At 35.3% G+C, this 25,317-nt stretch overlaps 2 protein-coding genes and 1 non-coding gene across 3 annotated transcripts; 1 reads left to right on the top strand and 2 right to left on the bottom strand.

The window, feature by feature from the left end:
* Positions 1 to 8,238: 8,238 nt before the first annotated feature.
* On the bottom strand, positions 8,239 to 13,902 carry LOC126801100 (2-oxoglutarate-dependent dioxygenase 19-like). The gene is made up of 4 exons (XM_050528559.1): positions 13,561 to 13,902; positions 13,193 to 13,428; positions 8,770 to 9,100; positions 8,239 to 8,642 (listed from the first exon to the last, which is right to left on the bottom strand). The coding sequence occupies exons 1-4, from the start codon at positions 13,837 to 13,839 to the stop codon at positions 8,397 to 8,399; spliced, it is 1,092 nt and encodes a 363-aa protein (XP_050384516.1). The 5' UTR covers positions 13,840 to 13,902; the 3' UTR covers positions 8,239 to 8,396.
* Positions 13,903 to 22,086: 8,184 nt separating this feature from the next.
* Positions 22,087 to 22,194, bottom strand: LOC126801319 (U6 spliceosomal RNA). The gene has a single exon (XR_007672813.1). It is a non-coding gene; the product is annotated as a U6 spliceosomal RNA (small nuclear RNA).
* A 1,823-nt stretch (positions 22,195 to 24,017) lies between these two features.
* On the top strand, positions 24,018 to 25,014 carry LOC126797127 (uncharacterized). The gene is made up of 2 exons (XM_050523802.1): positions 24,018 to 24,570; positions 24,947 to 25,014. The coding sequence occupies exons 1-2, from the start codon at positions 24,018 to 24,020 to the stop codon at positions 25,012 to 25,014; spliced, it is 621 nt and encodes a 206-aa protein (XP_050379759.1).
* Positions 25,015 to 25,317: the final 303 nt, after the last annotated feature.

The following is a 25,317-nucleotide window of genomic DNA, read 5'->3' as shown; positions in this document are numbered from 1 at the left end:
CAACTTCGACAGAGCATTATGAACTGCTCCGATCGGATGAGGTTGTGAACCTTATGTCATTGGAAAGCCACGGGTGTCTATTTTTCAGAACATTTTACGGTTTGCTGATACCTATTTTGACGAAGAAGTTATGGCCGTTTAAGTGAGTGAAGGTCATTCTATCCGAGATTCTGATTTTCATTGCAAACTCTTGTTTTGAGTTGTTATGCAATCTTGTTTCCTAAGATCTAAGTTTGGCTAAGTATAGCATGGATGATCTAAGGATGTGTGGCTAGATTAATGGTTAATCATTAGCCCAAGACTACGTTTGAGAAGCATGTAATGAACGTTGTGTACGTTGTTCTTTGTACTCCATGATTATAGCACTAATCAGGGGGAGTCTAGCTCACATGATGCTATCAAATGTAGACGGTGCGTTGTGCTCTTTTTCCCTTCGATCATGCTTTTGTTTTTACCGAAGAGGTTTTTATTTTGCTTGACAAGGTTTTTACCGAGGCAACGATGTGTGCACCATGCAACTTAGGCATGCGACACAAGGGGGAGTGTTCCGGGAGAATTACTATTCTACCCTTATGTGTGTCTTAGCCTAATAGGTTTCCTGTTAGGAGATAGATTAGCATCTCCGAAATAGATTAGGACTCCGAATCCTGCGGGATTGTGGTTTTGTAATGCCTATATATAGGCCCCCATATCATTCAATAATACACAATTATTTCATCCTGAAACACTAACATAGTATTTTATAGACACCAGTAAACCGAATATTGATAGTTATTTTTCCCTCTTTCAAGTATGTTGTCTTTTCTCATCTTATCTGATGCATCATACATGTTTTGATCGCTTTTGAATTTAGTCTCTCTATTTTTATTTTTATTTGGAAATGAGATGGGTTTCAGATCCCCTCCTTTGTTTAGCATGTTCAGGTGTCTCATATTCATTCTTGATATTCTTTTCTAATATATTATTATGTGCTTTTCCAGTTACTACCATATGATAAGCTAATATAGGAGTTAGATGTTACAAATGTACGTGAACTCGAGGATTTTCACATTAATAAGTGCATGTATGCAGTAATTATTCTTTTGTACTTCTACCCCAATTTTTAGTCTACTGTACTGAATCATATTGTAATGGGGTCATATGACAAGCAATATATATATATATATACATATATATATATATATATATATATCAAACAAAACAAATAAGCTTAAGTTCTTATAGGAGTAATGAGTTTGGTGTTCTATTTGTAATGTAAAAACCAATACTTCATGCAGTTATAGACAAACACCAATACTAACTAGTAGAGATGGTCATGGATATTGGGATGCTTGATGATAATTGAGAGACTGAAGGCAAACCATCTCTATGTTGGCTTAGCTGATGGTAAGTGTCCTACTGTTTTTTTTTTTAGTTTTTTTTATTTCATTCTAGTACTTTTCCAATTACTAAGTATATTTACATTATAAAATTGGCTTATAAAATAAAATCTTTGCTAAAACTATTGTAGCTTGTTTTATTATTCCTAGTATATGTAAATCTCTAGTTTGATTTATTTTGTTTTGAGTAGGAGTTCTTAGGACCATCTAGTAATTCTTGTCACTTGTAGAAGAGGTATCAAATCTTTGACAGCTCTAAGTTCATCTTTTAGATTAGCATGAGACTGTTATGTATTTTATGTGACTTTTACATGCTCTTTATTTATGAACTCCATTTTACTAATGACAGTTGCATGTTGTTCTATGTTGAAGTTGATCAATCTGGGGTTGTGCAGTTAATACTACAATTTGGAATCAGTTGTAGAGCTTTGTATCAGAGGCAAGTAAATCATTTACTCTGTTACTTGCAATTTATTAATTTTATTCTCCTATTTTCAGTTCATTCCGATTCTATGAGTACTGTCATTTCTCAGAGTTGTTGAACATATGAGAGAAGTTAGTAATGCTAGGGGGTACTTCCATCCAAACTTTTTTCAATACATTTTATACAACATATTACAGGTTGAATATTTTCAACTTAATAGTATTTAGGATTTCATCTACTATGATGTTAAAGGAATGCAGCTGATGGCACAATGATTGTGCTTTGATATTATATCTCAAAATGGGTATTTGCATGTTATCTTAGCTCTACTTTCTCTGCATGTTTCATGTCATCTGAAGATCAAATGCTTTGTAGGTATGGACCAATCTGGATATGCACAAGACTAGTACTTGTAGCAGTAGTAGCCATTAACACATTCAGGAGTTAGTAGCACACAAGGTCAAGATTGAGAGTGGGGATCGTGCAATGGTCTGAGAGGTTGTTCTATGGTTAGGGTAATAGTGTTCCTCTTGTGCAGTTGATACTGCAAATTGGAATTAGTTGTAGAGCTTTGTATCAAAGGCAAGTAGTTCATTTACTCTGTTACTTGCAATTTATTAATTTTGTTCTCCAATTTACATTACATTCCTATTCTATGAGTACTGTCATTTCTCAGAGTTGTTGAACATATGAGAAAAGTTAGTAATGCTAGGGGGTACTTCCATCCAAACTTTTTTCAATACATTTTACCCAACATTTTACAGGTTGAATATTTTCAACTTAATAATATTTAGGATTTCATCTGCTATGATGTTAAAGGAATGCAGCTGATGGCACGATGATTGTGCTTTGATATTATATCTCAAATTGGGTATTTGCATGTTATCTTAGCTCTACTTTCTCTGCATGTTTCATGTCATCTGAAGATCAAATGCTTTGTAGGTATGGACCAATCTGGATATGCACAAGACTAATATTTGTAGCAACAGTAGCCATTGGCACCTTCAGGAGTTAGTAGCACAAAAGGTCAAGAGTTGAGAGTGGGGATCGTGCAATGGTCTGAGAGGTTGTTCTATGGTTAGGGTAATAGTGTTCCTCTTGTGCAGTATGTAATCCTTAAACACTTCAACTGTATTGTTTGTATCACTACTTGTTTGTCTTTCTAGTTTTTACCATCTAGCATTTGGTGATTCATTTTCAATTGATAGTCTTGTATTATAACAATTCATATTATTAAAAGTAGTAAACAATTCCCTTTTGTAGGCGCTTGTATATTATTGTGCCGAGCCTGATGGTTCGGACTAATTTTGTTTTTTAGTTGTGTAACCACTATGGGGACGGACAAGCAAGAGAAATTATAAAATACTGGTGGGTAAACATTAGGGACGGAGGCCAAAATCATTGGCAAATTAGAAATAATAAAATAAGTATGGAACTGTTCACTATTAGAAGGGCTCTTTGACTAATGGAATTTGAAGTGGGACAGATAAGGTAAACTGTGCCAAAGAAGGCACATACCCCAAATGGAGATGGTACATCTACGGAAAAACAGTTTTTTCCTCCCCAAATGCCTTTGAATGGCATTAGGCACGAATTCCATCCCCAATGACATGGAGGGTGACAGAATAATGGTCGTCTCCTTTAGCCTGATAGCTAGTAGTGAATCTAACTAAGTTTTATAGTACATGTGGCACTAATTTTTTTTTTAAGAAAAGATACTGTGAGTAAATAAGAAAGTAAGAAACACAATGCATGTTTGGCACCTTAGACTAGTATGGACCTCCTTATTTCTTAAGATAGTCATACTCTCATGTGGAGTGCCTTAAATTGCACTAAATTAATCTCATGTTTGTTGTTACAAAGGATTAAGGAGTAGTACTAATAAAAATAGTGATGTCACATGTTTGGTATTGCATCACATTACTTTTGACCAGCTAGTTACAGAACATAGTAATATATATGATTTTGATTTAAACGAATTACAAAATGAAACAATAGCATTTACTCAGTAATGTTACATAAGCATATATAAATAAAAGAAGTACAACAACATTCATTTGATACTAATTACATCTTCATGAGTTCTTACATAATAAATCACAATATAATATAGAACACATATCCACGGGTCTACAACTAATAATCACCACAAATCAAAAACTAAAGCCATTTCACTAATGTTAAACCCTAATGATACAAATATCACAGCAAGACGATTATATATCGGATAACATTTGGTTCTCCATCTTTAGCACTTTTGTTGTGCTAAAACATAAATAACACAATTTAGTAAGTAAATAGAAATAATATTGTAGTTCCTTAAGGAAATGCGAAGATTAAACAATAAATAACATCAGTCCTCTTCCTATTTACTTAATAAACAGTTTAAGTAAACAGTATATCACTAAACCTATACGGTGTTACAACAGTTTAAGTAAACAATAATGTAGTTCCTTAACAGTATTAGACTAATGTTAATAACACAGTTTATTTAGTAAATAGAAAGAGCATTGTTTACTTAAGCAAGAAAATATTAACTCAGTTGGATCAAGATGAAACAATAATGCAATTTTAATTTTGATTTGATTAATACTTGAACATAAGTATCCCATGCATCATTGCTATCAACTTCAATGCATTTCTTGTTGTCATTCCATGCAAAGCCACTTGTGTTTGATAAGCCATACACAATATTGTAGTTCTCCTTCAATTTCTTCAATTTTTGATTCCATGTGTGGATAAGCCTTTAGATTAGAATCAGGGCATAATTTTGACATAGCTTCTTCCATTTGAACTAGTGTTCCAGATTTGAAAGTCTCATTTTCACATTGCATGCCACAAGCAAAAAAGTTATCAAGGACAGACAACATGGTATCTTCCTCAAAATTTGTCAATTTACGCCTGGTTTATGCTGACTTTTCTTGCTTGGGATTGGTGTCACCACTCGCCATTCCTATTAAGGTTCAAATTAGTATAACATTGCCAATAACTGATAAAATATACATACATCAGAAGAACATAATAGAGCATTCGACAAAATATAAGTACAAAGTCTTGCAGACACAGAGGCCCACTGCAACAACAAGGACTTGTGATAATATAACTTAGAAGATAAATCTTTGACTTAAAAGTTATACCTTGCTGAAAATATAATAAAGAATTGGACAAACATACACAAGAAAATCAGAGATCAATTTTGCAGTCATAATTCAGAACATTCAAAAACCCAATTGACAAGGTTAAAAAATGGATAAAAAAACAATACTTAAGTATGAGGTCTGGTTCAATACTTTAATATGAAGTCTTGCAATCATAGAGACCCACTACAAGCACAAGGACTTGTGATCTTAAATAACTTTAACTATATGGAAAACTTAAAATGAAGAACTTACAAGACAAATCTTAGACTTAAAAGTTATAGCTTGCTCAAAATAGAATAAAGAATTGGACAAACAAACAGAAGAGAATCAGAGATCAATTTTGCAGTTATAATTCAAAACATTCAACTATTAGAACACACATACATAAATCTATTACATGCCATAAATTAAGATAGTCAGTTAAGAATCCAACTAATCCAAATCAAATCTAAGTTTGTCCTCTAGTGGTCCTGCGTCTACGCCAATCACCAAATATTTGGTAGGCCAAATCATCTCTCCATGTTGTTCATTCATCAGATTCTTCAACAAAGTCAAACATATCATGATTATCCTCATTTGCTAACTCACAAACTCAAATACTGCATACTCAATTGGATCGATAGACATCTCCTTTCTAATAAAATTATGCAAAAGACAACACGCCATAATTATACGACATTGTGTCTTAATGGGATAATAAAGACTCCTTAGAATAGCCCATCAACAATTCAACATTTTAGCAAACCAAAATAGCGCTCTATCACGTTTTGTGCTTTTGCATTTTTCATATTTAAATACTCTTTCTTATTGATAGGCATAGACCCTTTTCTCCATTCTGATAAGTGGTAACGTTTTCCTCTATAAAGTGTAAGAAATCCTTCACCATTAGTGTAACCCCCGTCTACAAGGTAATAATAACCTAACAAAAAAACAAAGAAAAAAAGAGAGGTTCCTATTAGTTTCAGGTATACAATATATACATAAGTATACATATTGTAGTCATCGCTAACTAGTGGCCTCACTGGTTGGCACCCTTAGTCCATTTGGCCTACTTAAGTACTCTAGAGTCGGATGCGGAACCCTTCAATCCTAGTAACACAAAAATAAATTGCATGTCATGTGCACAAACTGCTAAGACATTGGTTGCAATTTTTGACTTTCTAGTTCGATATCTTGGCTTGTCGGTAGAAGCTACACGTACCCTAATATAAGTTTCATCTAATGCTCCCAAACAAACAATTCTAAAACAAACAAAAAAGTGAAAACTTTTTATAACTATAAGAATTAATTTCAGTTTACCCCCATAAACTTTACACTCAAAATCAGTTCATCCCTTAAACTTTTATTTTGATCAGTTCACCTCCTTATACTTTCAAATTACATCAAAGAATGACAAGATTCAGATTTTTATATGGATTATATTGATAATTATGCTACGAGACCTAATTTTAAAATTTCAGTGTTGTTGTAAAATTATTAGGAATTTTGTTTTGGTCTTGCATATATGATTTGAAGCCTTTTTTATAGCTTTTTATCAGATTTTGAACAAGAAAATATGAATTTTGTCATTCTTTAATGTTATTTGAAAGTATAAAGGGTGAACTAATTAAAATAAAAGTTTAAAGGGTGATTCATTTTAAGTGTAAAATTAGGGGGTAAACTAAAATTAATTCTAACTATAATTGCATACCATAGTAAACCAACAATACTAATGAAATCTATAGCATCATAATTGTAATAACATACCTTAAACCACTTCTATCTACGATCAGTTTCATTATCAAGTACAAGGTTTGACATTCTCAACAAGTTGCCTTGCAATCATAACATCCCTTGCAATACAGAGTTAAAGTACCTACTTATTGTTTCTCTCGATCTAAAGAATCTACCACTAATAGTGTGATTATTAACATGATGAGCAAGAGTATGTAAAAATATGCATACTTGCTTCTCCACATATACTAATTCTTCATTTTTTACCATTCTAACAGTGCGTAGAAGTTCACATAACATCCCAAAAGCCCTTCTATCCATTCTCAACTCATTCACACACTCAGTGTCACGATTGCCTATTATAATATCCAGATATATCAATCGAGTCTCACATCTAATAAAAAATCAATTATCCAAAGCTCTTTGTTCATCTTGCCTTTGCCTTAACTTTAACATCAATAACACAAGGATTGTACAAATAGACATGTTCTCTAAATGCCACAGTTCCAACAACAACTTTCTCCCATCCATATCTATAAGTTCAAAACAAAATAAACCAAATAGTCCACATGAATAAAGTATATATATATATAGGAAATATAAATATAAGTTTCAGTTGGATCACAATTATATATATATATACCCTATATACACACACCATATATATATATATATATATATATATATATATATATATGCATACATAAAACTAATTACCAAGATACTTTTTAAAAAAGACCAAGATATTCTTTGTCATGGTGTATAAGAAAGAAGACAAAGCTTTACCAACATTGCTAGTGTGAAGCCACAACGTTTCCAACAAAAGAAATCAAGCAATTGTAAAGTAAAATAAAATAAAAACAAACTTTGCACCCTCAATAAGTGGGTTTATGTTTGGTTCAGAGTTCTCCTAATCTAAATCAATGAATAGAGTAAACAAACCCAAATTCCTTAATCCCAAATTATAGGGGTTCTTTCTTCTACCATATCAAACATCCATAAGAGTTAACAATTGTGTTCATTAACATTTTATCTCAAACGCAAAATATCAACCGTGTATCCAAGACATGCTTTACATAAAACCCATAACTCTAACCCAAATGTTAGGTTTTTTTTCTACTACTAGATCAAACATCTATGGATCTATCTAAGAAAATAAATAATGAATCAAGAACTGAAGAGAGATGTGGAGCGTCGAAATAAGATATTTACCTGTTGTTGTGTTGAGCGAAGTGTTGGCTATGAGGTGTGGAGCGGCGAATGAATGAGAGTGAGTTTGTGTAGGTTAAGGAGCTTGTTATGTAAGAAAGAGAAAATGTGTACCTTAGTTAACACTATCTAAGGAGGCAAATAGAGAAACACGACCTTATCTAAGCCCATTTAAGTTAATATTTGTTGGCACCAAACGTGGGACTGCCTACTTTTTAAGCCTTATAGCTTCGGTTAATCCGAGCAACCAAACCTGCACACAGTGTACGACTGTGCGTAGACCGGCATAAGACCCTTTTACCTCCTTTATAGTGATAAGAGTATTATTGGATATGCAGCATGCCAACATGATACATACTTTTAAAATAATAATAATAATAATAATAATAATAATAATAATAATAATAATAATAATAAGATTACCGTATAATTATTAGAAATTGTTTAGAAAATTCTCTCTCGACTTGCTTATTGTTGGATACTATGGAAACACCATGTAGCTAGATACCAGATATTAGGGTGTGAGATAATTTACATACGCACACGATCCAAAATCGCTTTCCCATCAAGCATGTTGCTTTGCTGAAGTTCTAGATAATCCTTATACTTCATCCCTACATATGCCGGTGGATGATGTCCATTTTCTACCAACTTAGATGCCGGAGTAACAACGACATCTAGAGATGGGCCAGTTGGAACGGCGATTGATACTCTTGTAGCTTTGTTGTTTAACGTTGCTCGATGTATGTTGCTCTTGTACTTCCCATTGCTAAAGATCTGCATGGTAGTAATTTTTACGATGTGATAAAAAAAACATAAAATGAAGATAAAGAATTAATCGTCCTAGTTTCCGATCCCCAACACATGTATATCACAGAGAGAGACTAGCCTAGCTACTTCATACCTCAAGGTGATCGCCAGTGTTAACAAGGTACGAGTTAGGTACGGCGTCGACATTGACCCATTTTCCATTGTGTTGCACTTGCAGGCCACCAATTCCATTTTGAATGAGGAGGGTGAGGAGGCCATGATCAGAATGAGGGGGCATCCCCAGTGCCAGTTCTGGCTGTGGGCAAGGAGGATACAAGTTTGCAATGAAGATCTGTAAACCTTCGGTCTTCACATTCAAGGCTGTATCCAAGTAGTCAGCTTCCAATCCTAAGCTCTCTGATATTCCTTTTAGTAGTTCCCATGTAACTTCTCTTGTTCTCTTGCAATACTCCGATGAAAGCTCACTGTGCAAACGCCAATATTGAAATGTGAATGAGTTTCACCTATCTTCGATCAAAAGCATAAGCACAATATAATTAATATGCACGTATATCTAGCTGAACACCACACGCACAGTTCTTATTAAGTACCACTAGCTACAACTACAGTATAGCAAGACATATCATGCACATAAGTTAATCAGGATAATGCAAGTTTGCAGTAAGTGCATGTAAGCATAATTAAATTTTTGTAGTTAAACATAGTCTATGACTAATGTTTTCTATTTTTTGCCTTTGGGGTAAAACAAGATTTCACAATGTCAGTAAAAAAAATAAAAAAAACTGGATTTTTGCATTAGGCCTAAACAATTTCAAGGTATAAATTGAAGTCAAACATAAGGCCCTTATAAACTGAGGAGGCGGCTTCTCTCTGCTAGGGTTTCTCTCTAGTAGCAGATCTGATCCCTGTGTATACCTTTGTGGTCGTTCTCTCTCATTGAAAAAACCAATCACGATTCCAATGCCTGTGGTGGCGGTTTCTAGGATTTGGGGACTTAAGGAGAAGATCTTGATCTGTGAGGAGGAAGAGAGTATCTTCCTGTTTCAGTTTAAGGATGTTGAGGAAAAGAACCCAATATTTGGGAGAGAGCCGTGGTATTTGGATAACTCTATGTTGATACTCACTCACTACGACGACATTGGGCCGCTGGAGGAGGTGTCGCTAAATCACATGGAAGTTTGGATTGTGGTAACCTGAGAATGGGTATGCGTGCTGATCAGACCCTAGTGTACCTTGGAAAGCAATTGGGATCCTTTGTTTAATTCCACCTGAACACACTGCTTCGTAAGGATCTGATTCAACGTATTCGAGTTGTCCATGATTTAAGGCGAAGGGTTGTGTCGAAGCTTTGGTATGACTTTTCGCCAGAGGTGGCGGTGCAGCTGACTCTCAGATATGAAAACTACCATGGTTTGTGCCCTGAGTGTGGCCTTTTCGGCCATGGTGGTCGGGTTTGTGACAGGGGCCTAGTAGCTTTAAACAGAGACGACGACAAGTCTTCTTCGACGGCCGGGACGGCAAGAAAGCCAGGGTGTGACGAACCTGTGGTGGAGGAGGTTGACACAGTGGCAGGGTGGAATCAGGGTTCCGAGCGAGTCAACGAACCTGGGTTAGAAATCTCGTCCTTTTCGGCAGGAATGTCTCAGCCTAGACTTTTAAATTTTGGGCTTGGATTGGTCAACAAGCCCATTTTAACTATGGATGCATCATTGACTGGATCTGAAGTGGGCAAGCCCATTTTGGAAAAGTCATTAATGACTGACAAGGGCTGAAACTTATTTATGGGGCTTTAAAGTCTACTAGAAACTACCCACCCGTAGAGGTGTGGAAAAATGGGCAGTTATTTATTTTTTTGTACAAAGAAAAAGACAGTTATTATTGTGAAGATGTGATTTTCTGAAAATATTTATATTTTGACTATAAAACCCATGTTTGTTTGTATACCAATGTGAGATGTGAAATGACATTTTTGGAAGTTCGTAATTTGATAGTACTTGAGTATTGGCTTAGTAGTAGAGATTGAAGGGATTGTGACACCACCGAGCCTCAAGCGAACCTGTCCGACCTTTACACTTTTAGGGGAAGGTTTGAAATGTTCATGGACAAGCATGGTGACCTACAAGAAGCTAGGGAGGCCTTCTGGGAGGCCACAATAAGAAGCCTAAGACTGAGAAGAAATATGTGCCTTCAAATTTGAGCTATTAGTGTCCCCGACGAAGATTCTAAGCCCTAGATCCAAGGGAAAATAGGGTTTAATTTGACGGGGTTTAATCCTCTCAATTTCGTTGTTTGGTTGCGAAGGAGTTCATTTATTTCGTTTTTTTTCTTCATTTTTTTCTTTAATTTTTAGTTGTGTCGGTTTGTTGTGTTAGCCTCATTCCTTGTTTGGTATGGGGTTGATGTTTTGTTTTTCCTTGTACTGGGCTAAAGTTTTTAGATAGGTGGTTTACCCTATGTATCGCTATGGTGTTTACACCATGAAGCCTTGTTTATCTTGCAAATGTGATAGCGGATAGATATGTATTGGCCATCTTGCTTACGCGTGCACTTTTAATTAATGAATTCATCTTTAAAAAAAAGGAGCTTCTATAGTTCTATTTATACCTCAAAAAATGGTATTTAGACGTCCTCACTTATGGGTGTATTTGTATATGCTAAAAGTGGGAGTTTTAAAGAAATCTATGGATTTCAAAAGTCTAGGTGTATTCAATACAAATTTTTAATTATACATACAAGTCTATGTGTATTCAATTAGGATTTTAAAAAGTCATTATGGACTCCATGAAATCTGAGGGTATTCAATCATGACTTTTAAAATTGAATAGAAGTATGTGAGTATTCATAATATCATTCATACTTAAGAAATTATAAACTCATGGAACCTCATTAACTTTCTAGTGTTAATTATACACACCACAATCCAAAAATTGTTTAGCCTCTAGACCACAGATTTTCATGGCATTTCTCATTGTATTTTGTTTTCTCCACCATTTTTCTTTATTTTCTTTTTATCTTTTCTTTACCAATTTTTTTTCCTACAACCCAACATGTTTATTCAACCTATGATGTCATGATTGTTTTCTTCTTCTTTATGTTATGTTCTTAAATTGTATCTTTATACTTATTAAAATCTCATTCTCATATGTGGACACATGTCCAATGCTAACAATAAAAATAATGACAATGAAAGAAGTACATAAGAAGAAATGAGAATAATAATCATATCAATGTTTCATGAACACCGACTTCTTTAGCTTAAAACTTCCGGAACAATTTATTTACTTCCATTTATTTGGTACATATTGGTCGATATATTAAATTTAGAGGGTTTGTTTTATTTTATTTTATAAATAATTGAGATTTTCTAATGTTTTTGTACTAGATAACAAGTTATACAACCAACAAATTTACTTAGAACAAAAAATTGTTCCGTAGAACATTTTCTTAGCATGCATTAAATCCTCATCCAATAACATCAACGAGATGTCAGAGAACCCATAAGGCCAACCTAGATGTTTAAGGCACGGCCGAGAGTGAAACAAATTATTACATAACCATGGACTTGTAGTTGAGAGACATGGTATGCACATAGATTATGGATATTGCGAAATCTATAAAAATCGATCAATATGAATTATGTGGATTTCATGAATCAATAAAAGTTTGTAGAAATCAACCAAAACTCTGTGGTTGAAATCAGTGATTTTAACAATTCTAGAAAGTCAGTGTACTTTTTAAAGAGTCTGTGAACTTTTCAAAAAGTCTGTCAATTAAAATAAATCAACACAAATCTATATACAATACACACTCATTAGTAAACATTTTTTTTCTTTTACAAGTACTTAAAATGTTATTTAGACCTCCATACTTTTCTGAAAATGTCCATAATTAATATATCATTATTAGATTCTAAATCAATTTATTATCCATTAATTCTAATATCTTTCCAATTATACTTTTATTCAATTATTATTAAAAAATTCGATTTGTTTAATAATTACATAATCCATCTTCTCAAATTAATGTTCTTTTTCACTCCTAATTCATAATTAAAATATTGTTCTTTTTTATTTCATTCATTGATTTGAAACTCACCAAATAGTAAAAAAAAACACAAAAAATTATAACATCTATTGAACAATTTTTTCTCTCAGATCCGAATCGAAGTTTATCAAAAAAAATCATTTAGCTTTTTTATTAATACATGAAGATTAATAATGTTATTTATTGTATATTTTAACAATAAAAATAAAATTAATTTATTCAGTTTATTATTCAAAATTGGGGTTTTCCTAAAATAAATAAATGAATAAAGAATTGACAAAAAAAAGAAAAATATCATTTATATTCGCTATTTTAAATTAAGCATGTTGAGAATTTTATTGTTTTTCATTTTTTCACTTTTATATGTATGTTTAGTAATTTCACATGCGTTAACAAAATCAACACTAAGTTAAGAAAATAATGAAATTTAAGTGGAGGTATGAATAAAAACTCCCTTAAAAAAGAAAACAGAACCCCTTGGAAATAATCAGGAAATATAATATGTACCGTACCTGAAGCCAGTGGGTTTATCAGGGAAGTGAAACTCAGGGTGAACAAGAACCTTAAGAAAATCCCTCCAAAACAAAACTTTGTCCACCGAAGCATTGAAGCTGGTGCCACACCTTATTGGGTCCAATACATGCTTCCCTTCATACTCATGCTTCTCCTCCTCACTGAGATCAAAAAATCTTAAAGTACCATCCATGACGGCTTTCATCAGCTCCTCAGGCACACCGTGATTGATGACCTACATCAATAATTCAATATTATATCAACATATATACAACCAGCTATATCTCACATATGGAATTTATTACCAATATAAAGAAGAACATGCATGATCGAGCAACTCAGGAAGTAAAATGATATAGATGGATACCAGGAAGAAGCCCCAGTCCTCGCATGCTTTACCAAGATCGCTGATGGCTTTGGACCTCAGCTCTGGAGAACTAGATGTGAGAAGAGAGAAGTCAACGATGGGGACTTTTGCTTCGTTATCTATCAAAACTGCCTCATATTGAGGAGTATCTGTGTACGTATAATTTGAAGGAACAAAAGTGACTTGTGATGACTCTGCAAGCTTCTTTATGGTTATGGAGTTTGGCGATACAATAGTACTTGGCTTCTGTGTAACTACTGGATCTGTTGCAGGGGCCATAGCGACGAGAGAGGCCGGAGAGGTTAGAGAAGGGGAGAGACAGAGCTAAGGACAGGGATGTAAATGATTTAAGATAGATAGGTCTCAATGATAGGAAAGACGTACTTATCAACGTACTGTACATGACTCAATTTTCCACTAATTAATCGTCGTGATAAGTACGCAAATAATTAAGTTCAGCTAGAGTTCAGACCAAAAAACATATTTAAGCACGTTTATTTGACTTATGATTCGAAAAACACGAAAAAATGACTTCCCTTAATTTAATCTGTAATGTATATAACCCAAACACAGCTTGCTAACTAAAATAAAAAACTTTATGATAGTTCTAATCAACAAGGTTAAAATAATAATTAAATAAATATAATAAAATATAAAATAAAAATAGTGGTGGTTATCTCAAAAAACTTTCCCCACTATTTTGTAACTTTCTTACACACACTTACGGTGTGTTTTGTGCTAGTGTCTTATAAAGGTTGCAGATGATATAGATATATCATCAAACTAAGCACTACTAGATTACAGGTATAAATGTACAATCATTTGATTAAAGACTATCTAATCGCCCTATAATTTGAGTACGTACATTGGCAAAACTAGTGTAGTAATGCGATCAGTTACATTTGTTTGTGTCTTGTTTCTCACCTAGAGTCACTTTAGATGGATTTCGCTCTCATCACCAAACACCAAAGATTCACTTTGAGACCAACTGACCAATTTTCCTCTTTTGGAAGTTGAAGCTATGGAATATCGATAAAAGGAAAATATGCGTTAAAAAAAATGAACCAACAATTTATTAGTTAGTAATGCGATTTTGTTTTGTTATATTCACAAGAATTAGACAATTTATTTTGAAACTTTTGGGGTACGGCTGAGTGGATATCTTCTCAAAAAGATCAGCAGTGCATTGCTGGTCATTGTCGACTTCTTCCATTGCGCTGGTTGCATTTGGGCCATAATCGATATTTGTCATCCACTCGGTGTATCCTCTTGTTCGATGCGTGAGGGCCATTCTTTTTAGAAGAACTTAGATTATTTCAATTTTTTTTCGAAATAGTTTTTTCAGATAATTTATAAGTTGAACTGATATTTCAATTTTCCAAATTATCGTTGAAAAAAATTCTCAATGGTTCGACCCGACCCGTAATAACGAATATCAGGCGGGACTTGATTACGCAAGTTTTAACTGACTCGGGAATTAGAGAGTTGGTCAGTTAGAGAGAGAGAGAGAAGGACAGAAGGTGGGTAGAAGCTGAGAGTTAGACATCGATGGCGTTGCGGAGCCTGACGCTGCCTTGCTATGTCACTCTCCGCCGCGCCCCTACCTTCGTCGTTCACAGCCTTCGGATGCGGCGGCATGTCGTTCGGATGGATCCTGAAGAGGAAAGATTGACCCGTCGCTCCCCTCTCGATTACCCCATCGTAAGCCTAATTACTATCTCTCTCAGTAATTTCGTCGAACACCTTCTGTGCTCTTCTGCAATCTCAAATATTATGATCAGGCCACATTCAATTTACCGAAATTATCATCATCTGTTGTAGAACTAGTTTGTCTTAGAGTAAATTTGTTGATCATGTTTCCATACTTTGGTTTATTCTTTAGGCAAGTCTGCTGAAAGAATTATTTTGCTTATTTTGAATTGATTTCATGTAGGCTTATTAATTAATTGCTTAGCTACTGGATGTATTATCTCACGCATTATCATTATGCCTGAGAACTGGTTGTATAGATATAACAGATATGTGATGGATATCTTCCTGTTGCTAAAGATGCATAGGTCCTTGGCTGGTATACCATGATTCTGGTTTTTCTGTCTTTGAATAAATACAACAAAAGTGGACTACTGGTGTAAACTAGAGAGTGACGACCAGCTAAGCAAAGAAGAACTAGAAATCTTATATAATTATGATTAGGTAGCTATAGACAGTACATGTATGACAGTGGTTTACAACTCCAACTCCAGAAACTTCACCTTCCTCCCTTTACAAAGCAATGTATGCCTCATATTTAATAGAGCAAGATTCCCTGCTGGAATATCTCGCTCTTCTGCTTACCACCATCCCACTATTACATATGGCCATATAAAATGATGAAATATCTCTGATTAACTGATTTTCCTCTTTTGAAGGTATATGCTACAAATATATGCCAGCAATTTGTTACCTCAGTCTTAATTATCACTTCTTCTTCTTTTTTTTTGTTTAATTATGTTAAGTTTTTAGGGTGTCCAAGTGTGCACTCTAGTAGCTTAAGAGTCAGAGAGAGGCTTGTTCATGGTTTGTAGTTGCTTAATTAAATAGTTCGGTGGCTTAGAAGTATGTCTCTGAAAAGCATTTTCTAGAAATGGTACAGGGTATAGGACCCATGGCAGTGACACTCATCATTCTTTGTGAATGGTTGCTCCATTAATTTGGCACATAAGAATTGATTGGATCGTCGGTGAAACTATTTTTATGATGAGACAACATGAATTTCTAATTCATATCGAGGAGAGCACCAAAGGGGTCGACCTGTCTCCGATCACCAACAACCTCTGGAAGAATTTTTTTCGAGAAGGAATTCGGTTTCAAAGCCACACAAGAAGCGATCAAGAACCCGAACCTTAAATGGTCCGAGTTGTATCAGGAGAAGCTGAAGAGATTGGAAGAAGCAGAGAAACAAGTGGGTGAGAGATTGAAGAGCATGTATCAGAAAGAGGCTGCCAGGAAACAAAGTCGCCAGATTAGGGTTCTGGACAAGCCTCCGTCGTCTTTTCAAGCAATAAGAGAAGTGGCTCAAGCAAAGGCAGCAAACTCATGAACAAAGTGAGAAGAGATTATCGGAACTGCCTAGAGGTGAGAAATATCGTAGCCATGAAGTTGCAGAGGAGTGCCAAGTACTGTTTCGGTCTCACCAAAAAGCCAAGAACGACTTCTATTCAAGCTATGAATGTTTTCTGAAGCACGGATCGATCTCGGTGCTTGGTGGCATCAATCTTGCTTCTCAATTAGCTTAATGAATGTAAAGATCAACATCTGTCTGTAGATTTTAAGAAAAAAGAAAGAACGATACAGAGAAACAATAAAATTTTCCAATGTTTCTTGTTCAATCATATGTTAATTTTTGTATGTACATTGTATATACGTGATTGATGAAATACAGAGTTATTGATCTTTGATGTTAACTTGGTGTTCGATCGTTTTCTTTTTCTGTTTTTTCTTTTCTTTCTTTGGTGTTCGATCAATCTATGTTATATGAATCTGTGATGTCTGGTTGAATCTGTGATGTCTGGTTTTATCTTGGTAGGCTGTGCTACTCCAGCTTACCCTTTATACGTTCACTGTACAAATTCTAAGGAAAAACTGAATTATGAGAAGAGGAGTTTGTTTGATATTATGCCTTAGTCGATATGGGGGTCGATCACATGTTTCCTATAGTACAAAGGCTATATCTTGTTTTGATCATTGTCCAGTCTAGTTATGCAAGCATAATGAACCAAAGATACTAAAATTTTCATTATGGGACCAGATATGTCGACAATAGGAATTTTACGCTATAATTCTCTTTGCCATGCTTGGATATCTCATATCTGGTTGATTCAAAAGTGCAGTGTCCTTTTGGGACTAAATGCATCATGCATGCTAATTCAAATATTCATTTGTTTTCGTTACTGCAGTTTCTGAAGGTCTAGAGTAAGCCGTAGTCTGCTCATTGATTTGTATGCCAAGGACTAGATTGTGCATTGTTATATGTTCTCTCAGGTTTGGAAGTTTCGTATTTGGTAAAAGAATTTGATGAGGTGTTGATACAAGTTGCGTGGAAGTCATACTATCTGACCAAATATTGATTTACGAATTCTGGGTATATAGAACTACTGAAGAGAGGAGTACAAGCATCCCTTGTGTAAATTGAAGGGCTTGTTACCAGCTTCATAGCGGTGGTATTAAGCTCGGGTTTTGTAGATTATAATCGAGCGTGGAAAGACTTGATGGAGGTGATGAGATTTATTTCGTTGCTACTGACGTTTCTCAAGAACAATTTGGGAAGTAGCCTTGTCCTGCTGCATATGTCTTAATGCTACGATAATCAACAAGCTGATAAATGATGCATTGATGCAAACATATGCTACCAAAATCTCAAATCTTAGAACTAATTGGTACTCCAAAAATGTGATGGTGAATAATTATAGCTAGCCCCAGCACAACAGCCAGAGCAAACTACAAACATGAACTGACCACAAGAATAGCGGACATGACCGCAGCCATGCCTGCATTTACCCGTCTGAAAGAGCACAACTGAGAGACCCTGCAACCAGATGGTAGCAATGTCAGCTCGCTTCTGTTGTCCATCTTAATCAGATATTTTTTATGGTAAAATGGTAAACAAGAAAAGATTCACCATCATTGATTTCAACCTAAAACACTAACCTCTAACCTTTTAGAAGTAAAATCATTAAAGAAAAAAGCATCCCCGGGATTCAACACTTAATGTTAAATTTGAAAAATCCTAGCCTCATTAATTTTAACAGACTAACTTTGCCGCTTGTTGAGAACCAGGCTCAAATAAATTGACAATTGCAGACAGAATAGCTTCTTATTCAGCCATTATTAACACCTTACAGAAAGTATGAATTATCCATCAGGTAGTGTGACAGTAATGAAACACCAACAGTAAGAGAAAGGGACTCCATTTTTTTCAGTGAAATAGAAAAAAAAAAAGATTTAACGTTAACAATTTGTTTGCTGAGGTTGAAGCATAGAGAGAGAGAGAGAGAGAGAGAGAGAGAGAGAGAGAGAGAGAGAGAGACGCAAACACTAAACCACAAGGCTAACATCCCCTAAATGATGAGCCAAAAGGAAGTCAGCATTTATGCTCAAGTGAGATACCTTGGTGCAGTTGTTAATAGATGAACTGTCTGAGGTGCTTCATACTTGCATGACAGCATCAGCTTCTTGGCCATCGAGCTTTGATTCAAATGTTTCTTGAATGCTTACGTTTTCTTTGCATCCCCCTTATAGCTTTCTTTCTCAGCTAATTTTATAATCTGCACTCATTCCATTACTCGGATTAAACCTCAATCCTTTTGAAGGTCAGTTGTCTTCAGATGAGTCATTGGTTGGTCCTACCCCCAAACTTGTACCAGACTGTTGTGTCACTGGTTGATAAGACCACATTTCATTCAATAAGGAACTCATTACTATGAACTTTGGAGAGAATCCACACCAGCAGAGCCATCTTCATTTTTGAAAAGATAGTCTTCAATCCACATCAGTAAGCCGAAAGTAGTTAAGTTGGCTCAGTTTTTATTCTCTTCAAATACAAGCATTGTCTTGTAGTAAGATATAGGGTGAGTCCTCAGTCTCTTGCAGTTACCTGTCAACAGAAGATTTTGAGTAAGATAAAGGTGCAGGTGAAAACTGATGTATGGCACACATATGCGAAAGAATTCAAGAGGAAACCGACTGAATGACATACACAACAATGACATAATGTCGTTGATAATTACTTTGTACAGCTAATATTATTTATGGAATTCGCATGCTTGCCATGGTTGGGTACACATTTCCTGGTGATAACTATATAGAGTAAGAACATCTATCAAAACATTATATAAGACTCTCCCTAGCATAGCCAGTAAAATACAAGATCAACTGAACAGCATGATAAGGAGGGCAAGAGAAGAAGCAACTCATGTGCAAGCTATTGAGTACTTTTAGGGATAGATTCATGTAAACTGATTAATAATATGAAAATTCAAATTCTATTGATTCTGGACTTCAAATATTCAGAGTGCATTTCACGTATTCCATAATAGAGCAAGAATCCAAAAGCTATACATGAAGGGAACATTCCCATCCACTTAAATTAATTCCATGATAGCCAATAGCATTAGCATCAACTCATGTCAGAATCCATCACATCCGACTAAGGGAAACTCAATGCAACTTTTCTGTTGTAAGAATATTTAATCCTACTTGGAGCCAAGGCCGGACTATTAATGGTGGATCAATTCAATTATGGAAGTTGACCCTAGTGCTCTTTGTTCGTTTTGGATACCATCAAGGCATCAACGTGCTGTTAAAAACTAATCTCAGAAAACTAGATTCGTTAACTTGTAACACTTTCATATGACTGAAAAGGGCTAATCCATTTTTAAATCAAAGAAGAGCTATTGATATGATAATTGATACTTTAGATTAACTCTCCTATTCAGACAAAGCACAACTCCAAAAGCATTTCACCAAACAGTAGTGAATTTGTTAGATAAACCCTAACAGTGAACAATTTGAACAAGAAATAATGAACAGATTGAGAACAAAACTTGGTGGATTATGTTCTCCAATGTGGGACAGAGAGATTTTTCCTAAAACTGGCTGGTATGCGTTTATAACTAACCTATTTTAACAGCTCATAATCATCTAAATAAGTTGGAGTTTTAAATAATTTTTATATCAATCTAAAGCTCTTGTTTCAGGCTTCACAGTGATTATATTATATTGTAAGGATTTCAAGATTTTAGTACACTAAAATTGAACTTGAAAAGTCTAGTTAATATACTAATGAAATCAACTTTTCATCTTGTACTCCTTCATATTTCCTTTCAGTGATGATTTTTCTTCTCTTAACACCTCCTTATCATTCTCATTCTTACCAACAGGTACTGGAGACAGCTACATCTAACTATATGCTGCTCAGATATTTAAAAATAAATACAGAACTAGACTTATTATGCAACTACAGGATTCAATTGGAGTACCTATCTTATTCATAGGCTAAAAACTGCTAGATAAAGATTAAAACATGGTTAAGCTATGTAAATCTCCTAAAGTAGTCAGTTAGGCCAACAAGTTTCCAAGAATCTCTGAATTCCAAGTTTACATCCAAATGAAACTAAGAATTATCGTATTTCATATGAAACAAGAACGTGTGTAAGAAACATATATTTGTAAAAAGACAAACTGAACAGCATGATTAGGAGTGCAAGAAAAGAAGCAAGTCAGGTGCAATCTATCGAGTACATTTGGGGTTAATTTATATAAATTGGTCCTGGGATAAAGTTTAAGTTTCTAAACAGTAATGAATAAATTGTTTGAGAGTATTTGTCAGTTTATAAAATAATTGTAGTCCTACTTTCAGTACTTTTAGATGGTTAGGATTCTGTGAAATGGAGATGGCAATCTTCAACACAAGAAGTAAATACATGATTGAATTAAACCAAGGAAAGTACGGTATGAATAAGATGGCTTTAAGGTAAACACAAAAACAAAAGTAACTACGGACCTGAACATGAAGAAGCCAAAGGGCCAAACTGAAATCATTTGACCCAGATAACTAATCGATCAGCACCTTCATGCTCATCTTCATGTTTCTGCGATGCCTCAGCAAAGTACCAGTATAGATCTCAAGCTCCAAAGTTATAATGCACTTATTATGAAGTTTTGGATACTCAAGCTCTTCATTTGTCCCTAATCCTTATATTATTGTCTCGTGTTTGCTGGAAATGGAAATGGCTTACATCTTCAATGAATCTCCATTTTGTTATAAACTAATTTTCCTAGGAATTAGATTGATGTCAACACCGAAACCGAAACAACTGTTAAACACCCCCACAACATATTGCACCGACCCACAGCCTCCTATTGACTAGTGTTTCCACAAAAACTAGGGTCTCCACAATGCTGCTTTCTGGTGTAAGATGCTCCAATGCTACTTGGATCCAAGACTGACTATCAATGGCGGATCGGTTCGATTATGGATTTTGACCACTGCCCTACACCCCACTACTCAACCCAACCTACTTTTTGTTTGGTTGGATAACCAGACCATGCTATATTCAAGGTGCCCAACACTTATCTGAGATAAATAAATTGTAATACTTTCATTTCAATTGTGGGCACTAATCCCGATTACATCACTGAGAACTTGAGGCTCTCCTCTCGGTTAGTTTCACCAAAGAAGAACTATAAAGTAGCATTCTTGACGCCTAATACTGAATGCCAATTCAGACAAAGCTAAACTCAGACATGAATTTCATCAAACAGATGAAACCTAACATTGAACAATTCGAACACAGATGATAATGGGGTAGTTTCACAGACAAAGAGTTGGCGCAAAAAAGACCCCTCAATCAACAAGAAATAGCAGAAGCGATTTAACCAGGGAGAAGCACAAGTAAGAACCCACAAATTGAGCTAGGGAGTTTACCTTCAAAGATTGAAGAAGAGAAACCAAAAAGAAGAGTGGGAGATTGAAGCAGAGAGTGCAAGAATAATTTGGATCATTTCTCGATTTATGCGTGTCATCCTTGCGCAGGGGCCATGCTAATCTTCCCCTGGTTAAATCGTTCCAATTTTATCGGATGTCCCCGAAGGGACAAGCGTATCTCCCGTGTGATTGTATAAGAGCCGTTCATATTAAGCATTATAAGCGATGTGGGAATTTGAACAGGTTTTCCTGAGACTGCTTTGGTAAGCTCAATGACTAACCTATTTTAACAGCTCATAATCATCCATTTAATATAGAAGTCGTGAAAAATCTGAAGATCTTGTTACAAGCTTTATGGTGATTGTAATATTGAGTATCGATTTCAAGTTTTTCATTGCTAAAATTGGACTTGAAAAGTCTAGTAAAAAAACAAAACCTCAAGTTTTGGTCTTGTATTCCTACATGTTTCCATCAGATGATCATTTCCTTTCTCTTAACTCCTCGTAACACTTATTCTTGTGATGATCTATCAAAGCATCACGTCATCATGGTTTTCTTTTTTCTGAGAATAAGCTAGTATGGTACAGTTGGAAGAAAACTATACCTGGTAGCAGATGAACCCTACAGCCATTCAATTTTGCTCAACCAATTACCTGGTAACAGAAAGGCACTGATTTAGATAAAGATGCACTTCAAAGATAATGCTGCACATTTTAAAGAGTCGTGATTACTATTATACTTCCATACAACCATAGTATTAAAGTAGATAATGAAATTGGATGGATAACGTACACAACAATGATGTGGAGCACATAGACAAGGTGTAATTTAGCATTGCATTGTACTACTATATGGAACTTTAATGCCTGTCTTGATTGGGAAGTACTTGAAATTTTCTGCTTCTGTTGCCAAGGAATGATATGCATTACGAGCTTGATATTGTATGTTGAAAGAAAAGGGAAAAAACCCTTATTGTTATTGCGACATGCTTCTGTTGGGACAGAATATGTACCCCTCTGGTTCTCGTCAACTTCATAATCTCAACATTCCAGAATTCCGTGACTCCTGACCTCCTGTGAGTTAATTTTTATTCAATGTGATTTTCAATATGTACTGTTCAAGCGTTACAGAATCTCGTAATCAATATATACGAGTTTGCCATAAATATCATCCTTTGAATTGAATGAAACAGAAGTGTGAACTATCGTAGTTGGTATCAAATCAGCTCATGCAAAAAGACTCTCTCTTAGTATAGGCAGAGACATCTAAGAGAAACTCAGGTGAAATGTATTGAGTACATTTGGTTTGCAAAATTTATATAACATGACCCTCATATGCCTTGAACTAGGCAATCAAATTGCATGTAAATATGAAATGCAGTACAAACATACATACGTGTGACAGTGTGAGAGTAGTAATGACTTTACCTGCGACATGTAGTTCTATCCAGCTACAAATAGCTCTTTAATGCAATCTTTCTACCATGCTCAGTAACCTGTGGCAATGAGTATTAGCAGTGACTTTTAGCATTGGAAAATGAAAATCAAGTCAGAGTGGCTTAGTTGGATCTATGGTTTACATAAATCAGTTAAATATAATCCATTCTTTATAAACGTGTAAGGTAAAGCTGTAAAACTGACAATGAATCAATGTTGAATTGTTGATAGTAATGAAGTGAAAGATTCACATGTGAAGGAGTACGTTGGATCTGTTGTGGACAGGAAGGTTCCTACTGGCAGAATCCACGTCCAATAAGGATTAAGAGTTAATCTAATTCTGATCACTGACAGCAAATTCACTTGGGGTACAAGTCATATAAATCATAGAAACCTTCACCGATAGGGAAAAGGATAGTCCTGCATTACTTGATGCCCAAGTAAATCCTTTCCTATAAGTAACGCAGAATTGGAAACAAGGGCCTCACTCACTTCAGTTCACTAGCTCACTTCACTCGCAAACAATCACTTCAGTCGCCAAAGAATCATCACTAGCTATGGAGAAGGGAAAGTTGTTTCGTCTCGATGATGGCTACGTCTCCGTCGCAATAGACAACCTAGACTCTTTGCATGATGTTGGGTACTTGCACTTTGATTTTCTCAACAAGGTCTTACCCCACTGCTCCAAAGCCCAACTGATTCATATCGAGGAGAGCACCAAAGGTGTCGACCTGACTCCGATCACCAACAATCTCTGGAAGAATTTTTTCGAGAAGGAGTTCGGTTTCAAAGCCACACAAGAAGCGATCAAGAACCCGAACCCTAAATGGTCCGAGTTGTATCAGAAAAGGCTGAAGAGATTAGAAGAGGCAGAGAAACAAGTGGGTGAGAGATTGAAGAGCATGTATCAGAAAGAGGCTGCCAGGAAACAAAGTCGCCAGATCAAGGTTCTGGACAAGCCTCCGTCGCCGTCGTCTATTTCAAGCAATAAAAGAAGTGGCTCGAGCAAAGGCAGCAAACTCATGAACAAAGTGAGAAAAGATTATCAAAACTGTCTCGAGGTGAGAAATATCGAAGCCATGAAGTTCAAGAGGAGTGCCAAGTGTTCCGGTCTCCCTAAAAATCCAAGAACGACCTCTATTCAAGCTATGAATGTTTTCTGAAGCACGGATCGATCTTGGTGGCATCAATCTTGCTTCTCAATTTGCTTGATGAATGTAAAGATCAACATCTGTCGGTAGATTTTAAGAAAATGAAAGAAAGATGCAGATGAAAGAAAAGATCAACCATGTTTCTTGTTCAGTCATATCTTAATTTTCGTCTGTAAATAGTATGTACGTGATTGATGAAATACAGTTATTGATCTTTGATGTTAACTTGGTGTTCGATAGTTTTCTAACTTTCCTTTTTCTGTTTTTTCTTTTGTTTCTTTGGTGTTCAATCTATGTTATATGAATCTGTGATGTGTCTGGTTTTATTTTGGTAGGCTGTGCTACTCCAGCTAACCTTTCCTTTTATACGTTCACTGCACAAATTGTGATGAAAAACTTATGAGAAAAGGTGTGTGTTCGATATTATGCCTTGGTGCATCTGAGGGTCAGATCACATGTTCCTATAGTACAAAGGCTATATCTTGTTTTGATCATTGTCCAGTCTAGACGTCTAGTTATGCAAGCAATGAACCAAAGATACTGAAATTTTCATAATGGGACCAGATATGCCGACAATAGGAATTTATAATGCTCTTTGCCATGATTGGATATCTGGTTGATTCAAAAGTGCAGAATATCCTTTTGGGACTAAATGCCTGCTAATTCAATTCTTCATTTGTTTTCGTTACTGCAGTTTCTGAAGGTC

The sequence above is a fragment of the Argentina anserina genome, chromosome 6 (assembly GCF_933775445.1).
Source record: "Argentina anserina chromosome 6, drPotAnse1.1, whole genome shotgun sequence".
NCBI lineage: Eukaryota > Viridiplantae > Streptophyta > Magnoliopsida > Rosales > Rosaceae > Argentina > Argentina anserina.
This window is presented reverse-complemented; position numbering and strand designations above follow the sequence as displayed.

Excerpts from the sequence above, each read along its gene's own strand:
- LOC126801100 (XM_050528559.1), bottom strand. The coding sequence starts at position 13,839 with ATGGCCCCTGCAACAGATCCAGTAGTTACACAGAAGCCAAGTACTATT. Across the intron at positions 13,429-13,560 it reads AGGACTGGGGCTTCTTCCTG|GTCATCAATCACGGTGTGCC; the intron begins GTATCCATCTAT and ends TTATTGATGTAG. Across the intron at positions 9,101-13,192 it reads GATAAACCCACTGGCTTCAG|TGAGCTTTCATCGGAGTATT; the intron begins GTACGGTACATA and ends GCGTTTGCACAG.
- LOC126797127 (XM_050523802.1), top strand. The coding sequence starts at position 24,018 with ATGGAGAAGGGAAAGTTGTTTCGTCTCGATGATGGCTACGTCTCCGTC. Across the intron at positions 24,571-24,946 it reads GAGGAGTGCCAAGTGTTCCG|GCTGTGCTACTCCAGCTAAC; the intron begins GTCTCCCTAAAA and ends TTATTTTGGTAG.